We start from the raw sequence: 25,785 nt of genomic DNA, 5'->3' as shown, positions 1-25,785 counted from the left end.
CTAGAGAATTCAAGGTTCTAAATCAACACAAACTCTGTATGAAAAATATTTGAGTGTTTATAAAAGCATGTTTTGAGAAAGTCCAAAGGGGTAACTTCCAGAAAGTAGGGAAAGAGGACCTCCCTGGCAGCGCAAGGGGTTAAGCACAGCACAGTGAAGCTATCCACAGCCTCTGCAGCATGAGTTCGATCCCCAGCCAGCCAGGGAGCTACCCACATGGTGCAGCAGACCTCTCCAGTCTCGCCCGCTGCTCCCTTCAGCAGTGTATTTCAGTCAGTCCGCCTGTTCCATTCCCCACTCTGTCTCTGGTGAATCCTATTACCCCCCACACCTCTGGCCTACACGAGTTCTTGTATGCATAAATAAATGAATCTTTAAAAAAAGAAAGAAAATAGGGAAAGAGAAGTCTGTATCTTTAGTTCCAACCAGGCAAAAAAGATAGAGCCTATAAATGCAACTGATAACTTCATGCTTGGAAAGGTTCTACAAAGAATCACAGGTTGGTGAGCAGTTCAGTTGTGACACTGAGTTTTACTACATATTATGGAGTAAATATAAGCAAGTTAGCAGGAAGGAAGGAAGTCCTAGGACTTGTTTCCTGTTTAGATACCATTAGGTGAAAGCTGAACAGATAATGAGCCTAGAATTCGACAAGTTTTTAACAAAGTCTCTCATGATAGCATTTTGGACAAGACTGGAATCTGGAATAATGATAGCCCAGCAGGATATAGTCATAATTGGATGAGTCATTGTACTAAAGGATTAATGGAAATATGCCAATCTATCTAGTAACCTTGTCTCCTTTCACCCTAAATCTTTAATGTGCTCCCTCACAATACCATGATAATTATCTTTCTAAATCATAGATCTGATTACAGTCTATGTTTGAACATTTTAGGACATCTAAGGCCCTTTAGTATTGGTTGCCTTGTCAACCCTTTCAATCTCAATGCTTGCCTCAGCAGTCAAAAATCAATATTGCTGGTCTCTGTATTCTATTGCATGAATGAAATAGAGAACACATAGAGGCACAGGATCCATATATTAAAATATTTGGAAACTGGGTAATAAGAAAAATTGTAAGAAACTAGAAATATTAATGTAAAATTCCTACATATATCAGTCAATTAGCAAGGTCATTATGGAAGAGAAGAAGCAGCCTTCCAAGACAGACCTGGAGTCCATGTTCAGATGTTCTGGAAAAGCAGGTTTTTACTTCAATAATATAAAGAATATTTGGACATATTAGCCTTGTTAAATAACATAAAGAGACTGTCTTACAGGTCTGAAAGCATAAGATTTCATGAAGAAGCTTTATAAAAATCTTCTGAAACTTTCTAAATGTGATCCCCCATACAGGACTGCAGGAAGAATGAGGTTATATTTAAGGACACTAATAATACTGATAGACTACAACTGTCCATACACTGGCCCCATGTAGTGCAAGGTACCCATCTTAAAAAGCCACTAGGGAAAAGTAGCATTCTATTCTAATTAAAAGAATGGCCCTAACTGTAACCCACTAACCAGTTGCTCAAGTTAGCCCCTTCTCAACAAACATCAGGAAAAGTGAGTATTTTAAGATGCTGTATGACACTTAACTAGAGTTTATAGAGAACTCTGGAATGCCAATTGGGAGAATAATCTCTTGCCAGAATGTTTTGTGGAATGCCAGTATCATAAACAGTATATCGGGGCCTCCCCGGTGGCGCAGCAGTTGAGCGCTGGGTTGCAAAGCTGCCCGCAGCCTCTGCGGCGCCGGTTCAATTCCCGGCTGCTCCCCGGCCAATGGAGGAGGGTCCCACATGGCACGCAGACCTCTCCTGCCGCCCACTGCTCCCCTCAGCAATATACTTCGGTCCTTCTGCCTGCTCTGCTCCTTGCTCTGGCTCTGGTGAATTTGCTCACCCTCCCGCGCTTCTGACTGTACCCAGTGCTTGTATAAATAAAATAAATAAATCTTAAAAAAAAAAAAAACAGTAGATCAAGAAAGGAAGAAAGGCCAGCATTGCATTAGGCAGTAGTACTGTCTCTGGCACATGTTCTGTAGATCTTCTGGCTTGTAGGAAAAGAGCGTACTGCCATTTGGCATAATTCTAGGTTCCCTTTCTCCTTCTAAACTTTTTTCTAGTTGTTTCTCGGAAACAACTAGAAAGTAGAAATGGTATACCAAAAAAAAAAAAAAATTATCCTGACTCTATGAAGACCAAAAATATAAGATTGTGTATACAAACGGCTCTAAAGTGTTAAAGCATTAATGTAGGCAAAACAAGAACCATTCTTTATTATCACTATCACCACAATCACAATTAAATCATCCAAATTACAAAGACTGGATTCCTCCTGATGAACAACTCAAGAGGAGCCTTACATAGGGCTTAAAGTCCTATTTGTCAAGTTCTCGTAACTTCTTAAGCAGGAATACAACTAAGTCAGCTGGGCAAGAACATAAAAGCTCTCATCTCTCCTTAGAAAAATCTTACTATAATCTAACTTCCACCTTTTCACACCACTAATTAAAGAAAGTGTGCCCATCAAAAATGAAGGATGGTAAGCCATTTTCCCCTGGATTGTAACACCTAATAATGATACAATCCTTGTATCCTTGTGATCACAGTGCCCTTCTTCACGAATAGAGCTCTGACTAATGCAGGACTACAGTATGTAGTGTGTTTCCTCACTAATAGCCATGACAAATGTATGGCATTTCTCTCGATATCCAGATTCACAAATGAAAGCTTGAAGTTCACACACAGCAAGTAACTCAGCTAAGACTATTTCATTAAAGCTGGGGATGTAGGAATTTGCGTCCAGATCTATGACTCAAGTCCATATGCCAAAGAAATGAGCAGATAATTCAGAGAAGAGGAAATGAAGAAGCAAATAATTGTAACAATAAGGATATAGTAAGAAGTCTTCTATCAACTTAGGACAAAAGCAGGAAACAACCAAAGTCTGAAATGGGTTTAAGAGTAAAGCTCTTCAGCCATGAAGTTCATACCCACACACCTCCCTTCACAAAGGATATCTGTGGAAGGAGCAATAAAGAGTATGGATTTCTAACCCAGAGATATGGATTCTTTGAATGAAAACAAGAACTAATGTGGTCAGCTTGTCTGTTTGAGATTGTAAACATATAAACATGACTATAAATGTTTCCTGTGTGAGGAAAAACAAAGTGGATCAATTAACAATTATGATCTCAGTTTCTATTAATTATTTTTTAACATCTAAAATCCCTTTGGGAGAAAAATAAATTAATGGAGGAGTGGAGTGTAGAGAAAACCAACTTATTAAAATTTCAAGAACCATTTATCTTTTAGAAACCTTTAGTAGACCATCTGATATAATTCTAAGCAGGGAAAACCATCTAAGTGTTTATATGTTATCATTTCATTTAATATGATATAAACAAATATTATATGATATAACCACATGACAAAAATGATTTATTTAAAAGTTAACATGATTAACTTGAAAGATTCTGTAAATTCTGATATATTATTCAAAATATATTTTTTTAATTTTTTCACTTACTTGCTTAAAGCATAATACTCTTTTACTCTCAAGTTAATTGGCAGGAACATACTTGCTTTGAACAGTCAATGGTATAATGAAAGTGAGTTGACCCAGGTATACCCAATAATTAATTTCCTACTGTTTTCTAGTGAATAATCAAATTGCACTAATATAAATTACATTTTGAGGTTCACCATGAACCATCTCATGTGGCTAGTACCACCCTCAAATAAAGTCACCTCAGTTAAATTATAACAAAATGGATTTTAGTTTGTGGGTGCCACAAACAAATGTGTTTACTTCATTAGCTGCTAGTCCCAGTTATACATTAAAATATTGATTGCTGTAAAGGTAACTTTAAGATGTGATTACATCTACAATCAGTGACTTTTAAATAAAGGAGATGATCCTTGATCTAAACAGTTGAAAGGCCTTAAAAGCAGAACTGAAGTTTCTTTGAGGAAGAAAACATTCAACGTGTATACTGTTCACCCAATCCAGAAGCTAAGAAATCTGATGCCATCCTGACTTGTCCTTCCCCTCACCCCTGGCATTCAATGTCACTACTTCTGTCCACTCATTTTCATCCCTACTACACTCTTCATCAGGCTTCCATTAAATCCTGTAAAAGTGTATACCATCTTAATTGATGCAACTGCTTCTAACCTATCTCCACTCCACATTTCAATTCAGCACTTATACAGTCAGCTCCCCTGTTGGCAAAATTCAGCTTGAATATTCTGACTGCCTCAAGGAAAGGAGCATATCTTACCATTTTTGTACAGGTAAGAATTCAGCAAAATATTACACAGTATATAGGTTAAGTAAGTCAGTACTCCAGGGCATGGATGTATAGATTCTTCTTAGCTTGGCAAAGTCTTACCAGGTGTTATAACTAAAACCATATGAAATAGTGTCTAGGAGTCCTGCATTTCTTTTGGTTTAGGGGGTCTTTTTTTAAAAAGCTTTATTGAGGCCTAATTGCTTACAAGGAACCACATATATTCAATGTTTACAATGATGGATTTGAATATATGCAAATACCCATGAAAACATTATCATAATTAAGATGAAAGGTATATTATGCAACACTTTCCAGAGTTTTCTTGTGTCCTTTTGTGTTTTTTTTTTTAATTTACTTTTATTTTGTCATGAGGGTTTTAATTTCAGAGAGTCAATGAAATCTATGAAGTCTCACTAGCAAAAGACATTTTGCATATAATTTCTGGAATTTCATAATCTTCCTAAAATTCATTTATCCTTTGTATTTCCCTTATAGTACATGGAACACAAACTAATAAACCCCATAACAGAACCAAATATCACAGGTTCAAATTTGATTATAATTCCTTCTGCTTTGGGTCTCAGCTTCCTTTCCTTTGTTTGGATCATTTTTGCACTATCACCAAGAATCACTATGCCCCAGAAAGACTATCTATAATAATCACCAAAAAATGACTCCACCTATGAGAATATTCAGTTCTCAGGAAGGAAAATATTTCCAAGGACACAGTACTGTTGTCAGTTACAATAGCTGGGCCTGGATTGGAGGTATGTAATACAACAATGCTTTATACCCAAATAACCACTCTTTCACCTATGAAGCTGGGTATTTACCTTTCAAACTAGTTGTAAAGATGAGGAAATGAAAAAACTAGGGGAATGTAACTTAAGTCACAAAGCAACTCAAGGCACTATTTAAAAAAAGCCCATACATCGAGATGTTTAATCCAAACACTACTTTACGACAGTCACATGCAAAATATCGACCATGAAAAGTTTTTACATCAGGCTTATCTGAACCCTTATTTGAAGTCACCCTGAAAATAAATCTTCACAGCTCAGTGAGCCAATATGTAAATCAATGGGAAAATATTACCCATGGTTATCAAAAACAAAGCTCAACCGAAGCTGAAAAGGGAAGACAAGTAACAACTAGCAGAGAGAGCAATAATTGCACCAGGGACAGGAGTACTTGAGAAGTGGAAACAAGAGGGAAAACCCAAGACATATAATGTTGATTATGTCGTGATATTTTTGAACACTATATTTAGGCAGCAGAGAGTCTAAGTTAAATGCTTTTATTCCAAAATCATTTTCATTAAGAATCTACAAAATCCCTTAAAACACATACAGTGTTATAAAACGTTACCTCCATAAAATAATTTTTAAAAATCCATAAATCTAATAAGAGTTAGGGAATGAGATGCTTAGAAGACTTCTGTCTGTCAACCAATCAATCAATCAAAAAGGTAATTATCTAGGAACTATTTTCCATAAGGTGCTGGGCAAGGCACTGTACAGCCTGCATTGGTCATTAAAGCAACTGCCATATGATCCTCACTCCTTACATAGTTGGCCAGGGTTGTGCCAAGCACCTTTATTATTTTTTTTAATCTCAATTACGAATTTTCAGGAGAAACAGGAATAAAGCATCTTTGCTATATATTACAATGTCTTGGAATCAAGAACAATATAAAAACACAGAGATTGCTTTCAAACAATAAAACATAAAACTTTATTTCTTATCAACCTCTGTCATTTGTAAAGAACTCCCACAACCATTTTCTAGAAGCATTCAATGTGCCACCTACTGAATTGAAAGCATGTGTCTCATGTTGCAAGTGATCTTCAGAAGGGCAGTTCAGGTCTTATTTGTTTGAGAACTGACAGGGCCTCACTATGTGCTATGTGATCAGCAAACTATAAATGCTGGCCATCTGAGTAATTTTCTTAGGGGGAAGACTTAAGCCATGTGTTTGCTATCTAGCATCCCTCTAATGACACATGGATTGAGGACAGGCTCCTGAAAAATACAAATATAACAAAGCTAAGATGATGCTGACATCTACTGCTATGATTATTGTAGTCCCAGGTTCTTTTTAAGGAAGCTCTAAAAGGAAGGTACAGCATTTTGACTTAAGCAGTACTTTTAAACTTTTGCAACTAATACATTTTTCTGATTTTAAAGTGGTCATTTGAATATGTTCCTGACTATGTTAGACTTCATCAAGAAATTAGAGGATAGAGCATATGTCTGTCTAATACACATTTGAATCTGTGGCCTAAGTCACTGCAGAGTATACAGTCAATGCTTACATAAATATTTGTTGAATGGAATAAATGAAATATTTGAGATTATATTTTTCAAATAATTTAGAAGAGTGGTTTGATGAGATACTCGGTAATACAAGCTAAAAACAGTACTGGATTACGAAGTACAGAGATGCTAGTATTTGTTTATCTGTAGTTACAAAGATAGCTTTTCTGATTTTTTCCTGAAAGGAACAGAGCTTTTTCTCACTGTTTCTTCTCACGGACAACTGCTCTTACTTTTCTACCATCCCACCCAAAATGTGAACTTTCAATTAATTTTTTAATAGCTCCTATCACTATGTAGCATTAGAATGCCCTTAAAAGCATAGCTGGAATCACTGGGTCTACTTAAAATAGAACATTGCCAGCAATTGGTTTCAATACCAAATCACTACTGTTGGCATAGGGTTAAATTTGACTTGTTTTTATCATTTCAATTTAATCATAATTAGCATAACTATTTTGGTTTTTGTTTTGTCTTTCTGTTTTGAGATATGATTCTATTTTTATTTTTTATTAGTTTATTTATTATTAATTGAGGTATAATATTTAGATACTTCTATCAAGTACTTCCATCATAGTATACTCACCACCAAAGGGGAGGGGTAAAAACAAAGAAGGTAGTGTAACTATTTTAACCAAAGTTATTTCTTTTATAAAAGCATACCAAGTATTATTCTTGAAATAAGTTACCCTCAACTGAAGCACTGGTTTATTTAGGCAAAATAATAGGTCTCTCACAATTGTTTTGAGGTATGATGTAAGTAATTTGTCAGTACAGAAGTTAGGGACTCACTTAAAAGGAAAAAACTATTAGTACTGTTTTAACATCATTCCTACAACAGTATTACTCTCACTTGAATTCCAACATGATTTCTTATATGTGAGAGGCAAGGGACAGGGAAAGGGGGAGCTAGTTCTTCCTGAGATAGTAAGCCCATGATATGTGACTATGGTCGATATTCTATTAAGCGCAATAGTGATTTTAAATTTATTCTTGAACAGAGAAAAAGGAAAGGAGTACCTTTATCACTCTGGAATTTTTATGGGAAGGAAGGTATAGGGAAAGCTGGGAGGGAATGAGGGTGATTATCAAAATCAGGGAAGACCTCCTATGTGTATCCCACTTGTGGATACCGTCTACCGTGTAAATGACAGAAAACAACTGATAGAAAAGTGAGACCCACTAGGTCTTTCAATACACACTTCCACTTAGGAGAAAGTACATTTATTTCACATTAGCTATTCAAGATTGCAACAACTGTATAAAGAAAGATGAGCTCATGTACAATTTAACGAAAATTTTATCACCTTGGGTACATGGGCTCTGAACAGATTCCAAAGAATTGCCAGTCTACACCAAGAGAGTTGCATCCAATAAGCTGCTTTATTTTAGCCAGAAAGCTATAGAGAACTGTTCTTTTAAGTAGGAATTATAAATGCATACTGCACTCACACACATTTCAAATGCTGTGTTTGGTTTAAAACAAACTATACTGAGGTTGCAAAAGTGAAAATCATAAGCCACAGTAGGTCAAAGGTGAATGTTTAGCAAACATTTAAGAAATCACAGCTGAAGTTTGGAATCTTTGTGGAAGTGTGAATTAGAAGAAAGTTGTGTCACCTTTCAATTTTAACCTGTACTCTTTTTATTTTTTAAGCATTCACTTTTAAAAAGCCAATTTTGATACCAGGCCTGCGTTGAAGGAAAACCCCTGCTTATGGCACTTCCAAAGTGAAAGTGAAAATTTTTAAGGCTCACAGCTTTGAAGAAAAGTTCAAGTGCCTTATTGCTTTAGTTTTCTTTTATTTCACCACTCATTATCAGACAGAATTGATTCCGTTCCCACTGGTGAGACCACAGCTGGTGACTTGAATATTTCACTATTCATTTATCTGTGTATTTAATGGACTCAGGTTTGCAAACTACATTGATGGAAGAAAGTCTGTACATCAGCTGATGTGTGTGTAGGTGTGCACACATCAGGCAAAGAGAAAAGTTTCTCTCTGCATACAATGAGCCAAATTATCCCAGTTCCTTTGCAAAAGAGCCTCCCCTACTCACTTCTTTCTTTTCACAGATTGAATAATATTTAGCTGAGATTTCAGGCTCTTCTTGGTTTTCAGTACAATCCAACAGGTGTGGGAAAGGGTCACATATCTATGGGCAGGGCATCACTTATGAGATCCCAGCCTTCGTGATATATATGTGTCTTACAGTTGAGGGTGCCTTGTCACTGACCTGATTTCAGAGTAGGGTCTTAGAAAGCTGGCAACATTAAGACCAAAATAATGTCATTTAGTGTCTAGGGGGAGGTTAAAAAGAGGATTAGAGACAAGCAGGCAGGCAGGGTATATTAAATGAGTCTATGACTAACAGGGTGTGACAGAAAAGGGTTTTATTCTTTTCAACAAAACAATTCCCTAGGGCTGGGACCATTACTCCACTGTGCCTTTATCACCTTGGAATTTTTATGGTTATTTTTGATGAATTCACATTTTGTAAAGGCTTTTTTGAAATGATGCCAGTTTTCAATTTTTAATTAAAGTCGTAAATAATCTTAATTCTGCCTTAAAAGGTTTATTGTTTCTTACTCTTTTTTTTTTTATTATTGCTGCCAGGAAATATTTCAAATACCAAGCCCCGATGTGAGTTAGCAATTAGAATCTCTCCAAGGTCTAGTAACAACATTGTACCATGTAAATATTACACACCAGTATACCAGCACAAGGTCTAAAAATGTAGACTTACTGAGTTTAGGTTTATTAGCATGGCTGCTCTTGGGAGTAACATTTCCTTTTTTTACTGTATGGAGCAAATTTTACTATTTTAATTCAAAAAATAGATTCTTCATAGATTCATAAAGTACTTTTAAAATCTTCAGATTAAAGAGGTTAAAATTTGGAATATAAACACACCATAACCTTGTCAATGAACATCAGTCAAATCCAGTTCAACCATTTGCAGGAAACAGAGTGTCAAAAGCTTTTATTTGAGAGATAATACTTCATTTCATGTAAGGCAAAATTAAGAGAACATTGAAATATTTGACATTAAACTATAACACTGCTCCTCAAAAGTATATTCTTATTATCTAGACTGCCCGTTGAAAGTTATATGAAAATTGTCTAAAAATTTATATTTTTCAGGATATGATTTTCTTTTTAAAATTAGTATTTCAAGTATCACATACTCAAAACTACGTTTTCTTTATATAGAGGCTAAGACACACTAGGCTTGATATTAGAAACCATTAACAATTCCTGAAATATCTTGTTATGTTTTCAAACCTACTACCTACTCCCCAGGTCACCATCCAAACTAAATATCACATTGTTGCTTATTTATCAGATATGGAACTTATATTCCATCATGTTCACAAAAATTGTTATTATTCTTTACAATAGTGTGCTCCAATCTTACAATAGATTTCTTATAACAGTAAAACGTCACACATTTGGGGCAACTTGGAAGCGGCAAATGATCACATTTAGGTAGCAAAAAACTTTCATCAAGAGTTTTTTAAATAAATTCAAATTACTTCAAGTTTATAAGATATACACAGATAGTAACAAAAACCATTAGACTGCAGCCCTGCTGAACACAGTTTAGAGTATGCAACAGTACTCTGCTAAAAACATAAAGCATTCTCCTTATAATTTACATTATTAACTCACTTAGAAGTTCCTCTGTTGTTTTAAAATACAAGAACATGGTCAATCCATGTGAAATGACCATCTATTATCATTTGTTGATAATGATCTGTTATCAATTAACTGGGATTCCAATTAAAGAGATTTAGCTATATTACTAGAGGAAAATTCTTTTAATAACTGACTTAGAAGGGTAAGTTTGTATGCAATTAGGAATATCTATCAAATCCTTCTAACTGGGTATTTTTTTTTAACTCTAGGGAAGAGGTCAAATTCTTTCCATATATGAGCCCTCAACTGGCATTGTGCTAACACCTCTCAAGGAAGAAAAAGCTCAAGTAACAAAAAAGACTACAGAGCATTTCCCAACATAAAAGTATTAAATCACTATAAACCACAAAAGAATGTGAGATTCTAGCTAGCTAGAACCCATGGTGACCTGAAAAACTTGGCCATGTGCTTCAACCACACCATGGGATTCAATCACTTGAAGTAGTTGAATTTTAAACTTCTCTTAATTTTGTCATGAAGGATTGCGAAATGAAACGAATCAGGTACCCATCTCAACACAAATGAAATGCTCAAAAGTCAAAGGTCAGGTCAACATGTTTTCTATGATGGTCAGAAGATACTTGTTGGTCCCAAAATTTACAAACTCAGTTAACAGGAAATGTCTTAAAAGGTAGTAAGCTCCTCCTCCTTTGAGGTGTTGAAGTAAACCACTTACCGGCTATACTATGAGATTAGGAGAGCAAGTTAGGTGGGTTGGATGGTTGGTCTTTAACATTTCTTCCAACTGAGCTTCCAACTGTGATTTCTATGAACTTTGAAAGATGCTTATAAACCCATTGATGTCAAAGTAATTTTAGGTTCAATTTTTTTTGCAGATTTTCATACACAGGTCTACTAAGGAATTTTTTCCCCTAAGCTTTAAGTGAAGGATGCTCTACATTTACTTATCCAAGAGACTCACTTACCTTTTTCATCAAGGTTAAAATTAGTTTAGTCAATTGATATTTTATAAAAAAGCACTTATGTCCAGGGAAGGTTTTGTTTTTTGTTTTCTCAATTAAATTTTCTTTAACTATTTGTTTTCTCAATTCAATTTTCTTTAATTTCCATGAAAGACTTTTGTTACTTTGCATTTTAGGTGACTTTCACTAATTTTCTCTGATTCCTATTATACATTCTCTTCTACTAAATGCATATCTGACTACATACACTAGACAAACCCCTAGCCTTGCTATTACTTCATGGAAGACTTCCCTATTCAAAGAGTCTCCAGCATGTTACACCTTGAGAAGTGTAAGAATTTCCAAAGCCCTGCAGAAGTTCCCAGTACTGCATAAGTAATTTAAGGGTGCTTTTCCTAGATAAATTCTCATTTAAAATTACCTTTTTTCTTGCTTGTTGATCTTTGGAAGAATGTGCCTTCACATGTTTTCTGAGGGAACTTGGGTCTGTGTAGCGTTTGGTGCATCCTGGAATTTGACAAGCATAGGGTTTCTAAATAAGAAAGAAAGAAAGAAAGAAAGAAAGAAGCAGCTGTAGTTAAATCATAAAGGTAACTGGGGAAGATTTTCTCAAAGACTTCAGACTATGAATTGTAACCAATTGACTGATATGAAATGCTGGATAATTAAATGCATTTTAATTAGAAGCATAGGAAACTTGAATCAAGGCAAAGACAATAAATTTTCAAGAAGCAAAGAGATGGCAGCCTACCTTTGATAACTTTTAAGATTTTGATGCTTTTAGATTATACTCTTACCATAAACCTCTTATGGCATTTTTAAATGTGGAAATTATTAATAAGCATCTCTAGTTATACTTACAGTTGTGTTCACCTGAAAACAATCTTTGGTAGTGTCAGAAACTAGAATACACATATTCTTTAAGTGTTCAGGTAAAGGAGCTGTAGAAAAGTCCAGAAAAGACTGGGAATGTTTCAGAAGAAACCTGATTCAGAAACAGAGAGGAAGAGAATTAAAAGTGAAAATTAGTGAAAAGTGAGTTAGAAACAGTAGGTTTCAAAGAGACATGTGAAAAAAAATCATCCAAAGAAACATTAATATTAGTTTAGAGGAGTCTTGGTGGGAGCTGGAATTATGAGGCTAAACCTTTGACTGAATGCAATGAGAACGCAGTTTTGACTACTAAAATTCCCTCATGCTCCTGAAATATGTGGGGTATGGAAGCTAAGGTTGAGTCTAGAATTTTCTTTACTTCCGTATCCTTAATGACTGGCCTATAATAGTTAAGGATATATGGGTGAATGAATGAATGAGAACACTACACATTTTCTTACTGTCATAGTAACGGTATGGCTTCTAAGTTGTAAAATAAATAAAAACTTTCTACTTATTCTAAGAACTAAAAAGAGATCCAAGATTAACTGTGGTTATAAGATGCATTATCAGACACTCATCTCCTTAGTTATCTTGTCAGGTACTATATTAGAATGTACCCTACATGATGGGAAATGTAAAAAAAAAAAACTGAAACTCTGTCTCCAAAATAAGATTCTTGATCCAGAAATCTAGTGACCAAAAACATAGAGTTTTAAATAATTATTTATATTTTGCTCCCATTTTCATGTGCATGCTTGTCATTTTTGTGGGCCAACATATAATGAGGCTACTATTATTTGCCTAATTGAAAAAATATTTATGATTCACTTTCTTTTGGTTACCATTTTGGACTCCAAGAACAAGGTAAAGTCATCAGTTTATAATTTAATATAACACACCCAATTTGAATTTGAAGTTTGACTATCTGATATGTTTGTTCATTGACTGACTGACTGAACAATCCAATAGCTCTGATGCTTCCATGACACACTGGGCACTGTGTTATATAGTAAGGCTCTGACAACAAACAATTGATTACTGTTTTTGCAAAATGGTGAGCCATTTAGACTTAGTCACTTGCCAATGAATTGCCATTTGGGTGAGCAAATTTTTTCTTTAACCTTAGAATCTTTTCTGAATTCATCTGATTTCTTTTATTAGCTTTCTCTCTCCTGCCCTAGATTTAGGAAAGGTCAAGATAGTCAATATCTTTATTGGCAGTCATGTTGTGACCATATAAATTCATGTTTTGAGCACCAGAGATGTTGCATGTAAAAAAAGTTTTGGGACTATTAATATGTTTTAAAAATCAATGTCATTATTCTTATCATGGGCACTATTATTTGGGTTGAAAAGATAAAAATGGGTAATATCATTTATATTTGATTTTTGAGATATTCTTGAAGGCAGGAACATTCACCATCCTCTCAGCTGGCCTGCACTCACTCTCCTACTGTCAGCAACCGGGTATCAGTATGCCAAAATGGCAATGTCGGGAGGTGATCTAAGAGGTATTGGTGAAAGTCACTTTATCTCAGATTACCTAAGTTTTAAATGCCATGCTACATTTCATAAAACATTATTTTCCATTTTTTATTATAAAATGATTTCCCCTGTTTAGATATTAAAATGTTAATAGAGGAAAAAGTGACAATGTTCAGGGTTAGAATTATGAATTCAGTATCTTCATGGGAAAATCATTTTCCTTTAACTAAAGAATCCATTTAATTGAAAAAAGATACTATATCCAAATTTTGACAGCAATAGTATAAGGATACTTAATGAAATGGAATTGGAACCTAAATTTAAATAATAAACTCCTTAAGCAACTACAGTTTACTTTAAAAAAAAATTCAGTTTCTATATGATTTTTAAAAAACCTATCAATTTGTTAAGTGCAATAAAAATTTAACCAGGACATAATCTGGCTCATAAGGGAAAAAATGTCTTTAAAAGACTTAATAGAGAAATATAGTTTAAAAAATAAAAATAGCTTTTAAAAAGCCACTACATTGAACTGAATTAAGAAATTATTACCCAGTGTTTCTCAAAAGTTTTAAAAAGGGACTCATATTTTTAAATTCCAAAATCATTTTAGAAAATGCTCTTAGTTTGATTAGCTAAAATTAGCTCCAAGCAAAGAAGGATATTATAGAACCATAACACTTAGCCTCACAATAGTTCTTTCAAACTACAGATAACTAGCCAGAGTAGAAGCAATTTCTCAAGACAATCTTGTCTCATGAATGTTCATTCTTCCATGATGAAGTTTAATGACAAATTGGAAAATTTATTGGATTTTACCAAGACCATTTTAGATATACAAAATAGGGCATTTAAACATAACTTTATTCTTTTTTTCCTATTTTTGCTTTTAAAAAATCCTGCTATTCACCAAATTTGTTCATTTAATATTCTATTGGTTTTAAAATCACTGAATTCAATTAAACTAGAGAAGAAATAGCCATCCTATGCCCATATTGTTCTAATTTTATTTCAGATATTTACTAGGCAATTCACATCAAATTTATGCATATTATGAGGTAATTTTGTTTAGAAAGGTTATGCGACATATAGCTAAAGTGACTTCTATCAATATGACTAATAGAGATTAATATAAATTTAATAAATATGTCAACTATAACATCAGAAGAATCTTAAATATGTATGAGAAGGTGCGTAGAAATAACAGTATCTTTTCAAAATTCAAACTGGTGTAGTTTAATAATAGACATCAGAATGTTAACACTGAAAAAGTACTGTCATGAATACATTATTTGCAAGAACGTAGGATAAGAGATCCGTGAAGTGTATAATACATTTATCCTGATGGCTTTGTTAAGTGAAGTGAAATTACATATAGTCTATCTAGCTTCATGTAAGGAAAATGGCATCAAAACCTGAGAAATACAAAGGAGGATGATCAACATAATTGAGAAAATAAAAGACAGTGTTGTAGAAAAGGCATTTGCAAATGAGCAAAATGTTCAGTACTAAGAGAGTTAGGGCATAATAATGAAAATCAATTGTTCTCATAGGGTTTATGCCAATGGATCTGTGGTTGTTAACACATAGGAAGTGAGATGAAACTGAGCCCTTGGGAAAGATTTGCTGATTTCTTTTAAATAGCTTGAAGGTGAAAATACCAGGTGGTTTCTAAAGCAAAAGGCCGGATTCATTCCAATAACCATGCCATCCTCAAAGTTCTTATGTCAAGAAGAAAAGAACCAAAGGTAAGGAAAAACTGTTTCCTCTTTCTAGCAATTGTATATGTTATCAATCTTTTTTAGTATATTTTTATTTTTTTTTATTTTAGTACATTTTTATATTTAGTGTATTTGAATACTTACTTTAATGCCCAATCCCTAGATGTAATTCTCTGAATTAAAATTTATTGTATGACAGCCTCTAAACTGCCTCTGCCCTGCATAAGAAAGTAACCAAGGAACCTGTTTGTCCCAGGCAGTTGTAATAATTAGGATAACTTTCACCTACAGAAATATGAGGAAAGAGCCAAAAGGGCCCCTTCTGGCCCTTTACCAGTTTCCACTGCTGCCCTTGGCATTGTCCTTATAACCTGCAGACCATAAAGCAAACACCTTCGCCATCCCACTATCAAACAGGCACTTCCTCACACCGGAGCTTTGGGCTGGAAGTCGGAAAGCTGCTGCCATTCTTACAGTGTCCAGATGTGTCCTCTGGTGCTTGGCGCGGTCACTGGAGTTACTGAAGGCCTTCTGACAGCCTGGGTGTTGGCACAAATACGGCTTCTCACCAGTGTGGCTCCGCAAGTGAATCTTGAGATTTTCAAGCCTTGAAAAGGCCTTTTTGCAACCTTCAAACTGCAAAAAGAAAACAATTTTTGGTTGTTGAAAAGGACATTGAATGTTTGAAGTCTAGGGGATGGGGGGAGGGGTGTGGGGGGTGTGGGGGGATGTCCTTAGTCTGTACTTAGCCTAAAGGGAAAAAAAAGAAAATAGAAATCCAAATAGTAACAAATATTACTTCTAAAAATAGCCATAGGTTTATGTGAACTGCATTTTTCCACTGAGTATACATGCCACTTTCCATACCAGATTTGAGTCCCAAACTGATTTCTGTGATTACTTATGTCAGTGAGAATTTGCTGTGAGCCATCTGGCTCAGTTAATAAAAATACAGTAATGCGTGTCTTAAAGATTTATTAAAAAATTAACACACTTTTCCATTTCCAAATTGGTCTAAATTGAAGGAGCCAGGAAGGAAGAAACTTTTTACAACTAATAAACTAACAAAAAAAAAAAATCAAAGCAATGCATGAGAAAAAGGTGAATTGAAGATCCAAGAGTATGAGATGAAAAAGGCATGTGTCCAATGAGTCATCATGATCATAAATTTCCTTAACTATCAAAGAGTAACCTTATTAACATATAGGGCAATACCAAGTCTATAGATGAAGTTTTTAGCACACTTTCAAAAAGAAAATTGGAAGACAATTCACTTAGTACTAAATTACTTTCCAAATAAAATGATAGTTTTACTTATTTTTTAAAAAGAAATTTTGTTATCCAGTTCATGAAGAGAATAATTTAAAATGAAAGGCCAAAGATTTCAAGAAATGCTTCATTAGCTTGTCAATGCTATGTATTGATGGGACTATTTAGTTAATGTCTTCTGTGGGCAAAATATCAGCTACTAATATAAGGTCATTGTGATTTTCACCCTTTGAAGTGACAATCTAAATAAAGAGAATGTGTTTTAAAAAGCTTCTACATGAAGCATAAAGGTGAGATGGGCATTTATCCTTTAACTCTCTCTTTGAACTGAGTCTTAGGGTATTTGTCACTTTGACAGTTTTTACCCCATTTGAGTTCCCTCTGCAAGAGAAACATATATATGGAAAACCTAACCAGCACAAAGCATACTACATTAAAAATGATTAAGAAATCTCACTCTTAGGGAGAAATGTACAGGGTGGTGAATAGGACAGAACATAAGTAAGGAAGGTAAATTCAAGATGATTTCCATTCAAAGCTAGTGAGTCTAATTTAGCCTTACTATAAGAAATGTTATAAAACTTCTTCATTCTCTATTTATTACAATGGATGATGGATTACCTTGTTCATGAAAGGATGAGAAATAGCAAGATTTGGTTATTTGAATTTTCATCTTTAAGTAAAGGATGAAATAAGGAGAAAGAATAACCAAACATGTCATAACTCCATCTATTTAAGTTGTCCAGATTTTGCATGCTGGATTATTTTAAGAAATTTATGAAAGTTGCACTTATTTTTGATTGAGAGTTATACATGTTTCACAGACATATGTTGGTTTATTTCAATTTTGATATTTTGCTTAAAATAATTTTGGTGTTTTCCTGATTTCTATTTCACATAAAAATAAATTTAGACTGAGCTGAAAATGATTGCTGACGAAGCCAACTTTTTCAACGGGGTGAAAAGCATATAATGTCTATGTCGCTAGAGAGAAAGAAGAGCGGGGGAGGGGGTGGGGGGAAGAGTTAATTAGCTTGTAACTGCAGGTTTTCAAGTAGGTCTCAAATTTGAGAATAAAAGGCAAAAATTAAGCTCCTATTTATAGTAAGAAGATTTCTGTGACCAAACCTCTGTTTTTAAGGATCCCTCTGAATAACAACTCAGAGCAAATCATTAAGGCTCAGTTTATTTGACTTGGAATCACCTGATGGGCCACACTCAGGTCTGACATGAGTTTGTGGTTTTGGACACACTAGACCTGTAGTTTAGTTACTAAGATTCATTTGTAGGGCAGATGCCATTTTGGGTTTAGTTCTCAGGGGTGCATACCCAAATTTGTATAGGCCCAAGCATCCTCTCCTTTCCAGTCACTCCAGATGTTGGTCAGAGAGAAGGCAACAACATGGGAGTACAGAACCACTTCATGATAGATTAATGGGTTTTTTTTCTGAGAGTACTGGACAAATAAGACACCAGACTTGCCACAAAATGATTAAAGAGATCTCAGACGTGTCCTAGAACTAATTTGAACTGTCTACTTGATCACTCAAACTACATGTAGATTAGCTTTTCCTAGTCTCTCTAGCTAAATGTCCAATAAAATGCCCAGTCATCTAAACACTATTATTACTATTAAGAAAAGCAATGATCAAAAACCAAAGGGATTGTTTCATTACAAGCAAATCAGAAAAAAAGTGGACTACACCTCTGAATTGTTACCATTTTTAAATAGCAGAAATGGAGGAAAATATGAGCACCCAGAATAAAATTGACAACAAAAAGATTATCTACAAAATCAGGACAATCCAGCTTATATTAGATTCTTCCTTTGTAACAAGAAAGGCCAGAAGACCTGTATGTCATATATATGTCATATGTGTACCTATATGTACACATATGCATTTATATGTCATGTACATGCAGGAGACATATGTGTCATATGTGTACTTGTATTATAGTATGGGGTGGGAGATGACGATTAAATCTTACTGAGTTATATGAGTAAGGGCAGGAGAAAGACAATTTATGTATTCAGGAACTCACTCCACCCACTCTTGTTGAAGTAATTTACTTGGAGAAACTATGAAATCAAGACCAGTAAAATTGACAAATGACTTGGTGAGGGGCCCTCATGCTCAGTTTATCATAGGTATATGCAGAGGGTAACATACTTGATTGAACTTGTCACATTAACAATTCTTCAAGAAGAGAAGGGAAGTGCTGTTCATTTCTATAATGGTGTCTCGATAAAACTTTAAAGCAAATAATTTTGTAATGAATCATTACCATTCATTATGAGAATAACCCTATAATTCAACACAAGAATTTCCGCTGCCTCAGGTAATCTTCCTTCTAGATGTAGAAATTCAACTAAATGCAAAAGCATTAAAAATAAGCTAACATTTAGGCACAACTACAAAAGGCTGTTACACTGTTACACCAAAACTGAATGCTTTGGGGCCTCCCCGGTGGCTCAGCGGTAGAGCGCTGGGTTGCGAGGCTGCCCGCGGCCTCTGCGGCGCCGGTTCAATCCCCGGCTGCTCCCCGGCCACCGGAGGAGGGTCCCACATGGCGCGCAGACCTCTCCTGCCGCCCGCTGCTCCCCTCAGCAGTGTACTTCGGTCCTTCTGCCTGCTCTGCTCCCCGCTCTGGCTCTGGTGAATTCTCTCACCCTCCCGCGCTTCTGACTGTACCCAGTGCATGTATAAACAAAACAAACAAACAAGCAAACAAATAAATAAATAAAAACATGCCTCTATAAAAAAAAAAAAACAAACAAAACTGAATGCTTTGGGTTTTTAGGCAAAATGGATAAATGGATCTCTTTTTTTTTTACTTTTTTCATGCTTTCCAAATTTTTAATGAGTCTCATCTTGTAAATGAGTATCTAGACCTAGGAAAGCAAGGACCATAGGAAGAGTATTTTGTTGGGTTTGACCAAATGTGTTCTCATTCTAAAGAATAAAGTCTCTACCCTGACATCTAAGAATCAAATCACCTGACTGTTCATGTCAGTGCCACCAACCAAACCCTACACAAAAATTGACCAATATCTTCTTCTCAGGTCTTCTCCTTCCTGGACTGAGCTCAGTGACATACAACTGGATCACTAATCCTGAGCCTGTCCTTGCTTCAAATCCCAGGCATAAATAAGAAGAAAAAAGAAGCCCACCAGCAAACAAGCTCTCAGAATCCAGCAGGGGAAGGAGGGATAGCAGAAAAAGGAAAACAATACAATAGAGAAACAAATGCAGGGTGGTAATGTGGGAGGAAGAAGCGGTAGGAAATGCTAATAATTTTATCTAAAAACATTCCCCCCCAACATATATTGAATAACTCTATGACCATGGCATTATGTGTCAGACTTTGGGATCAGCAAGGTGAATAAAACTTGAACTTTACTCATGAGAGATGGAAGCAAAGTCAATGCATATGGCTGGGCAGGTTATATAATGATGAATCTTGAACAGTGATTCACAATGATGCAGTGCCTAGACCAGCAGCATCAGTGTACCTTGGGAACTTGTCAGAAATAAAAATTCTCTGGTCCCATCCCCGATCTATAAAACAGTACCATAGGGGTGGGGACCAAATCCCAGGACTATTAACAAGACCTCTAGGAGATTCTTATACTACAGTGTGAGCACTGCTATCCATTTTGTAATCACTGTTGAATTTCTTAAGAACATCTCCACAATTGAATGGGGAATATAAAAATAAAATTTATAAAAAAAAAAAAAAGAACATCTCCAGAAGTGTCCTACAGAATTCACCCATTTCTAATGAGTGCAGCCATGAACTGAAAAGGAACTTCATTTCAGGGGCTTATCCCCATTCACATAGCAAATGGGACAAGATCCCAGAATACTAATCTTGCTACTAGAGCTCCTTTAGACTCCTGAATATTAATTGACTGCCAAGAAGATGGCTGCTTCTAAAATAGATGTACCTTAGAAGTTCCCTCAATGGTCTCCTAACCAACAAAACATCCCACATTTCCCGTGTCCATTTTATTCTCCTGTTGAGAAAAATCACTGAAGGAAAGTCATCATTTTCCATTTGCACAGTTTGTGGTTGTTCAGACACATCCAAAGAGAATGCATGAAACTCTAAGTGACAGAACTTTAAGTCTCCTGAGTTTTGAAAATCCTGAATTTCATGAAGTCTTACTCAAGAAAAACCTCTTTCACTGAGATTTTTTTCAAGTGACAAACTTTAATTAAAAAGTGTAAGTTTCCCCAAATCCAGAGAACCTTAGCTTGTACCACTTTGCTAATTGAAGGGATTATTTTATATTTAAAGGATCACAACTGGACTGTAATCACCATTTCTACATATATTGGCTTGATTACAGATTGTTGACATTAAGGTGGCATTAAGACGACCTTTGAAATATTACTTTCCCTTTCTATTAGAGGCTTTTGTGTAAGGTACTGAAAATGAAAGGCTCATTAGACACCATTAAAATAGGATTTATTCCATATGTGTAACCAATAATCAAGCAGAATATTACTCCCTCCCCTAATCAGCTACTTAGAGTGCTGAGAAGCACAAGTTCATATTCAAAGCAGTAATAACAGCAAGCCTTTCCTGATCAGGTTTCTATACTGCCACCAATGTCAACAAAACCCAAACAGAAAGGAGTGTGTGATACTGGACATGCTTTTAAAAACATACATTTGATTTCAATTAAGGCTCAATATTTACGACCCTTAGAAGTATATGCCTTTACAATTTCATCCGTCAAGACCAATTAATCCTATTAGTGATGGTTGATGCTGTGATATGCTGTGCAGTGCTGGGAATTGACTGATGAATCATATGATAAGTTAACATCTTCCATTTTCAGTCCAAAGACAACAGAGATGAAAGGAATTGGTGGAAAGGACAGCAAATAGTTCTAATGCCGTGGATACAGTCAAGGTGACTTTCACATTAAGCCCAAGAGTTCAAGTCCACTTGAATCATGGACACACCAACAAAAGGTATAAAGAAAGACTGCTTCTCCTGTGACTCAAGAGGTTGTCAAAGTAACAGCCTAGGGCCAAGGTTCACCTCACACACTTGAGAAGAAGTATTCAGCTGGGGTTTTGAAGGTTCCTGCCAGGATTATGTTTCCCCACGTTTTGTGCATGAGTCTCCTGTGTGTCTTGCTAAAATACAGATCCTGATTCAGTAGGTGTGGGATGGGGCCTGAGATTCTACATTTCTAACAATCTCCTAGTAATGTCTGTTAAATGTTTGAAGATTACACTTTGAGAATTAATATTATATGCATCCTTAAACTACCCTCAGATTGAAAATGTATATTTGATGGGATTTAAAAAGAAGCAGCAAAATAATCAGAATTTGAATGAAGGCAAAAAAAGAAAGGTTTTATTTGTGATAAACCAACGTGGCAGCTTCGTGCTTAAGAGTATGGAAGAGAAAAACCTAATTTTAAAATTTAAGGTTGGAAAGAAAACAGAAAGTGTTGGGGGGGGGGGATGGAATATCAGAAAAGAAATGGGACAAATAAAACAGAAATATTGTGGAATCACATTGGGGCCATCTAATTTATTTCCCCTTCAGTCTTATTTGCATTTGGACATATGGCTGCCTCGCGTTCCCTGTTGTTTCTCTTTCCAGTGCATTCTTATTAGTACTGGATGCTCCCGCAAATCTTAATATTTACCACATCAATTTGTAGAAAGTGTTACATAAAGGGAGAAAAAGAAAATAATTCAAATGTTTTGAGGCATTTAAAAAGTATCTAGTTTATCAGGAATATGAGGGAACCAAACAAGACATCAGTGTAAAAAAATATATAATGATGGTATAAAACACAACAAAGCAAAAACAGACAATTATAAACCAGAGACATACTGCAGGGGAGGAGGAGGGGGAGGGATCAGAAGGAGGGAGGGGTGAGCACAGGGGACTGTGGTGATGGTGCATGGGTGCCTTGGGGAAGGAAATTCTATGGGGACTCAATCTGAGGGGGTGGGGGGGAAGCAAATATTGCTTAAAAAATGTAAAAAATGATAAATGTTAAAAGAAAAAAAAAGAAAAAAAAAAGCATCTATTTCAGGAATTCATTACACTGAGTATATGGAATTCCTTCCTCAGTATGTTTCATTCAGCCTGCAAATTCCACAAGGAGGACTGAGGACATGTCTCCTGATGTACTTGACTTGTGACTTCCCTCATGTTTTCAGTCTAATCACCTCTTGTCCATAGCAGAATAATATCCATAATGGAAGAGTACCCACTGAAAAAGGACTTTCTGTGTTTTCTTTTGGTTGCTGAAAGTAGTAACTGATTTTATAACATTTTAGAGGTTATGTCCAAAGTAAAAATGGATGCTGTGAAATTATTTAAAGTTAGGTTAGGGTTAGACCTGGATAATTGGAGAGTTCACTTAACTTCAGGGCACCCCATTTGTATTTCATAGCTTCCCAGAGCAACATAAGGCGGGAAGAGACTGTACACATTGGCCTAAATGAGTCAGTAACTTCTATAGCATGCTGAAGATGCCTACAATACTCATTTATCCAAGTTATCTGGAACCATTAAAATTTTTGTTAAATTAATGTCAAATTCTTTCTATAATGTTTTCCTAAACTATAATAAAGAGATCCCAGCTACTGTTTTTCCTTGTTATTCTTGTGTACAAAATGAATCATATAATTAGTTCATAAATGTAACTTCCTTCCACATTATGTTTCATGTTTAGGGTTAGGAAATTTGTATAACACTAAGGTTATCTAAATGGGCACTATGTATAGGTTTCTTAATGGTTTAAGGTAATCTGTGGCTTACTAACATTTTGGGTTATGGCTAGCAGTTGATCTTTAAAAGGGTACTCTAAATGAAGTGGCAAAACAAATGAGGGTTCATCTTTAGAAAAGAATGGAAAAATATTTTCAGGAACACTGACAATGTAGAGAGAAAAATATGTTCTTTCTGTGCCAAAATCTGAACCACATTAAATTTTTATGGAAATTATCGAGTGTCTGGTTTATAACAATTGAAAGGAACTGGGGACACATGGAACCTCATCATGGGCATTATATTCACAAGTGGAAAAAGAATACTTCTCAGTTCAGCATTGATATTTAAGGCATATCACATGGCCTTCTCCAGTTATTCAGCAAATATAAGGTATCATATATTATTCATGCCATGTTTATACATTGCCAACAATCTACAATTTCAAGCAAATAATGATTTCTGTTAGAGGGTAAACGATGAAAAACTGGTTGTCTGGGGTTGTTTAAACATAACAGTAAGTTAGTTGCCTGATTTTTGCTGTTGTTGTGGTTTATTGGCATTGACTTCATGCAATCTGAGAATATATATCCACTACAGCATGTATACTTCAGAGGTTCACAGTTAGATATATTTTCGCAGGTATATTTTCATATCTACAAAAGAATGGTAGTTCTATAAAGTATTTATAAAACACACATGTAAAGGTAAATTTCTTTTTTTTTTTGCTACTCAATATTAAAGGAAACCACTGTTTTCAACTCTGTAAGTACTAGTCTCTATACCAAATAACTGAGTCCCTGCTCCACAAATGGACCATGCACATATTGTTTCCTGCACATACCCAGCTCCAGCCCAGCACTGCATAGGCTCTGCAGATGATACAAAAGAAACAAAAGGATCACTCCTACCTTTCCTGCATTCATAGACATAGACCAGAATGAATTTGGAATCTGAACAAGTCTGGACCAATACCCCCAAATTATTTTCTACATAGCATGGTGAAGTAAAACATTGGGGAACCGAGGAGATTGAGAGAAGTTAGAGGAACCGTCCTTTAGAGCATAGGTATTATTTTATGCATTTAAAAAAAAATACCAGAAACATTCTCCAAACGTGTCTCAGATTTCAGAAGACAGATAGGGCTAAATGAAGTAAAAGAGCTAAGTAAGCAAAAGAAAATAAGTGGAATAAAATAGAAACAGAAAGAGGGTAAGCAAATCAAAAAAAGTGCTTCACATACATATGGTCAAGTGTGTCCCCTCCTTTCTGGCCTCCCACCACTCCCCACCCCTACCTCCCAGCTCCAGTCCAGCCAGGATATAGTTCCCTAATTAAGCAGCATGCTCCTTTTTGTCTCTGTGCTGTGTGTGTGCTGCTCCCTGTTCCTGGTGATAGCCTACCAATCCTTTAGCTTGGTATGATCTCTGTGATGCCACCCTTTATGCTTTCACTAGAACACAATGGGTCACTCCTCACAATCACCCACCAGGCCTTGTCCATTGCCTCACAAACACAGGGAGATATGCTAATTGGATTGTCTCCTCTACTAGGCTATGATTTTTATGAGGACAAGGACAAAAATGACTTTTTATTACCAGCACAGGGTACACTAGTTGGCATATGCTCAATTGACTATAGATTATTTGCTAAATAAATGCTAAACAAAACAGAAAGAATGAATTCTTTGTAAACAGCATACTGATTTCCTAGGCTTCCTTAGTAGTGGGCTCATTAAAGCCTTTCAATTGGATAGGGCCAGTTAATGTTCATGATGATATCAAATGATCAAAATTGCAAAAGCTACCAAAAATGCACTGATGGGTGTTGCTGGATTTCAATGTCTTATAGCATGATCAGAATATATACATATATATATATATATACACACACTTATTTGAATATCTAACCATGTGGGAAAGCAATACTAATAACAACATATGGTTCTATTTTTTATATATGTGATGCATTTATTTCTTTATTGATGTCTTGAGAAATTTGTAGCAATACTAGTAAAATGAGTGAGCTGTTTTCCTACCACACCCTTTTCCTTGAGCTAAACACACACAGACCCACTGGGAACACATTATTAGGAATAATTCAAGGCACATAAATGTATGCCTTTTTCATATGTAAAGGAAAAGAAACTGTTCTAAATTGCCTTTTAAATTTTGAGACAATATGCTTTCAAATATTCAAATATTCCAGGAAAGAGCCTCTCATTAGAGCTTCTCATGGAAAGATAAAAGCTCCTTGGGATCTTGTCCTGAGTCAAATATCCCTGAAGAGCAAGTCAAGCAATTTCCCATAACACTATGCCTCAGTCTACCATCTTACAGCCAACCTCTCTAAAAGGGAGGCAGGTATTACAATCCTGTAAAACCCCAGATTATAACTATGTTTAGCAGCAGAGCTTTCTGTGTTGAGAGTACAAGGGCTAT

General features: G+C 35.5%; 1 protein-coding gene across 1 annotated transcript in view; it reads right to left on the bottom strand.

The window, feature by feature from the left end:
- The window catches only part of GLIS3 (GLIS family zinc finger 3), a gene marked incomplete at both ends in the record, with an annotated part of 438,059 nt that overhangs the window by 88,950 nt on the left and 323,324 nt on the right, over positions 1 to 25,785 (bottom strand). Inside the window, 2 exons of the mRNA XM_084238466.1 lie at positions 11,665 to 11,775; positions 15,800 to 15,961. Coding sequence (XP_084094592.1) covers positions 11,665 to 11,775; positions 15,800 to 15,961 — 273 coding nt within the window. The remainder of the gene's footprint in view (positions 1 to 11,664; positions 11,776 to 15,799; positions 15,962 to 25,785) is intronic.

This window comes from Talpa europaea, assembly GCF_964194135.1.
Source record: "Talpa europaea genome assembly, chromosome: 7".
NCBI lineage: Eukaryota > Metazoa > Chordata > Mammalia > Eulipotyphla > Talpidae > Talpa > Talpa europaea.
This window is presented reverse-complemented; position numbering and strand designations above follow the sequence as displayed.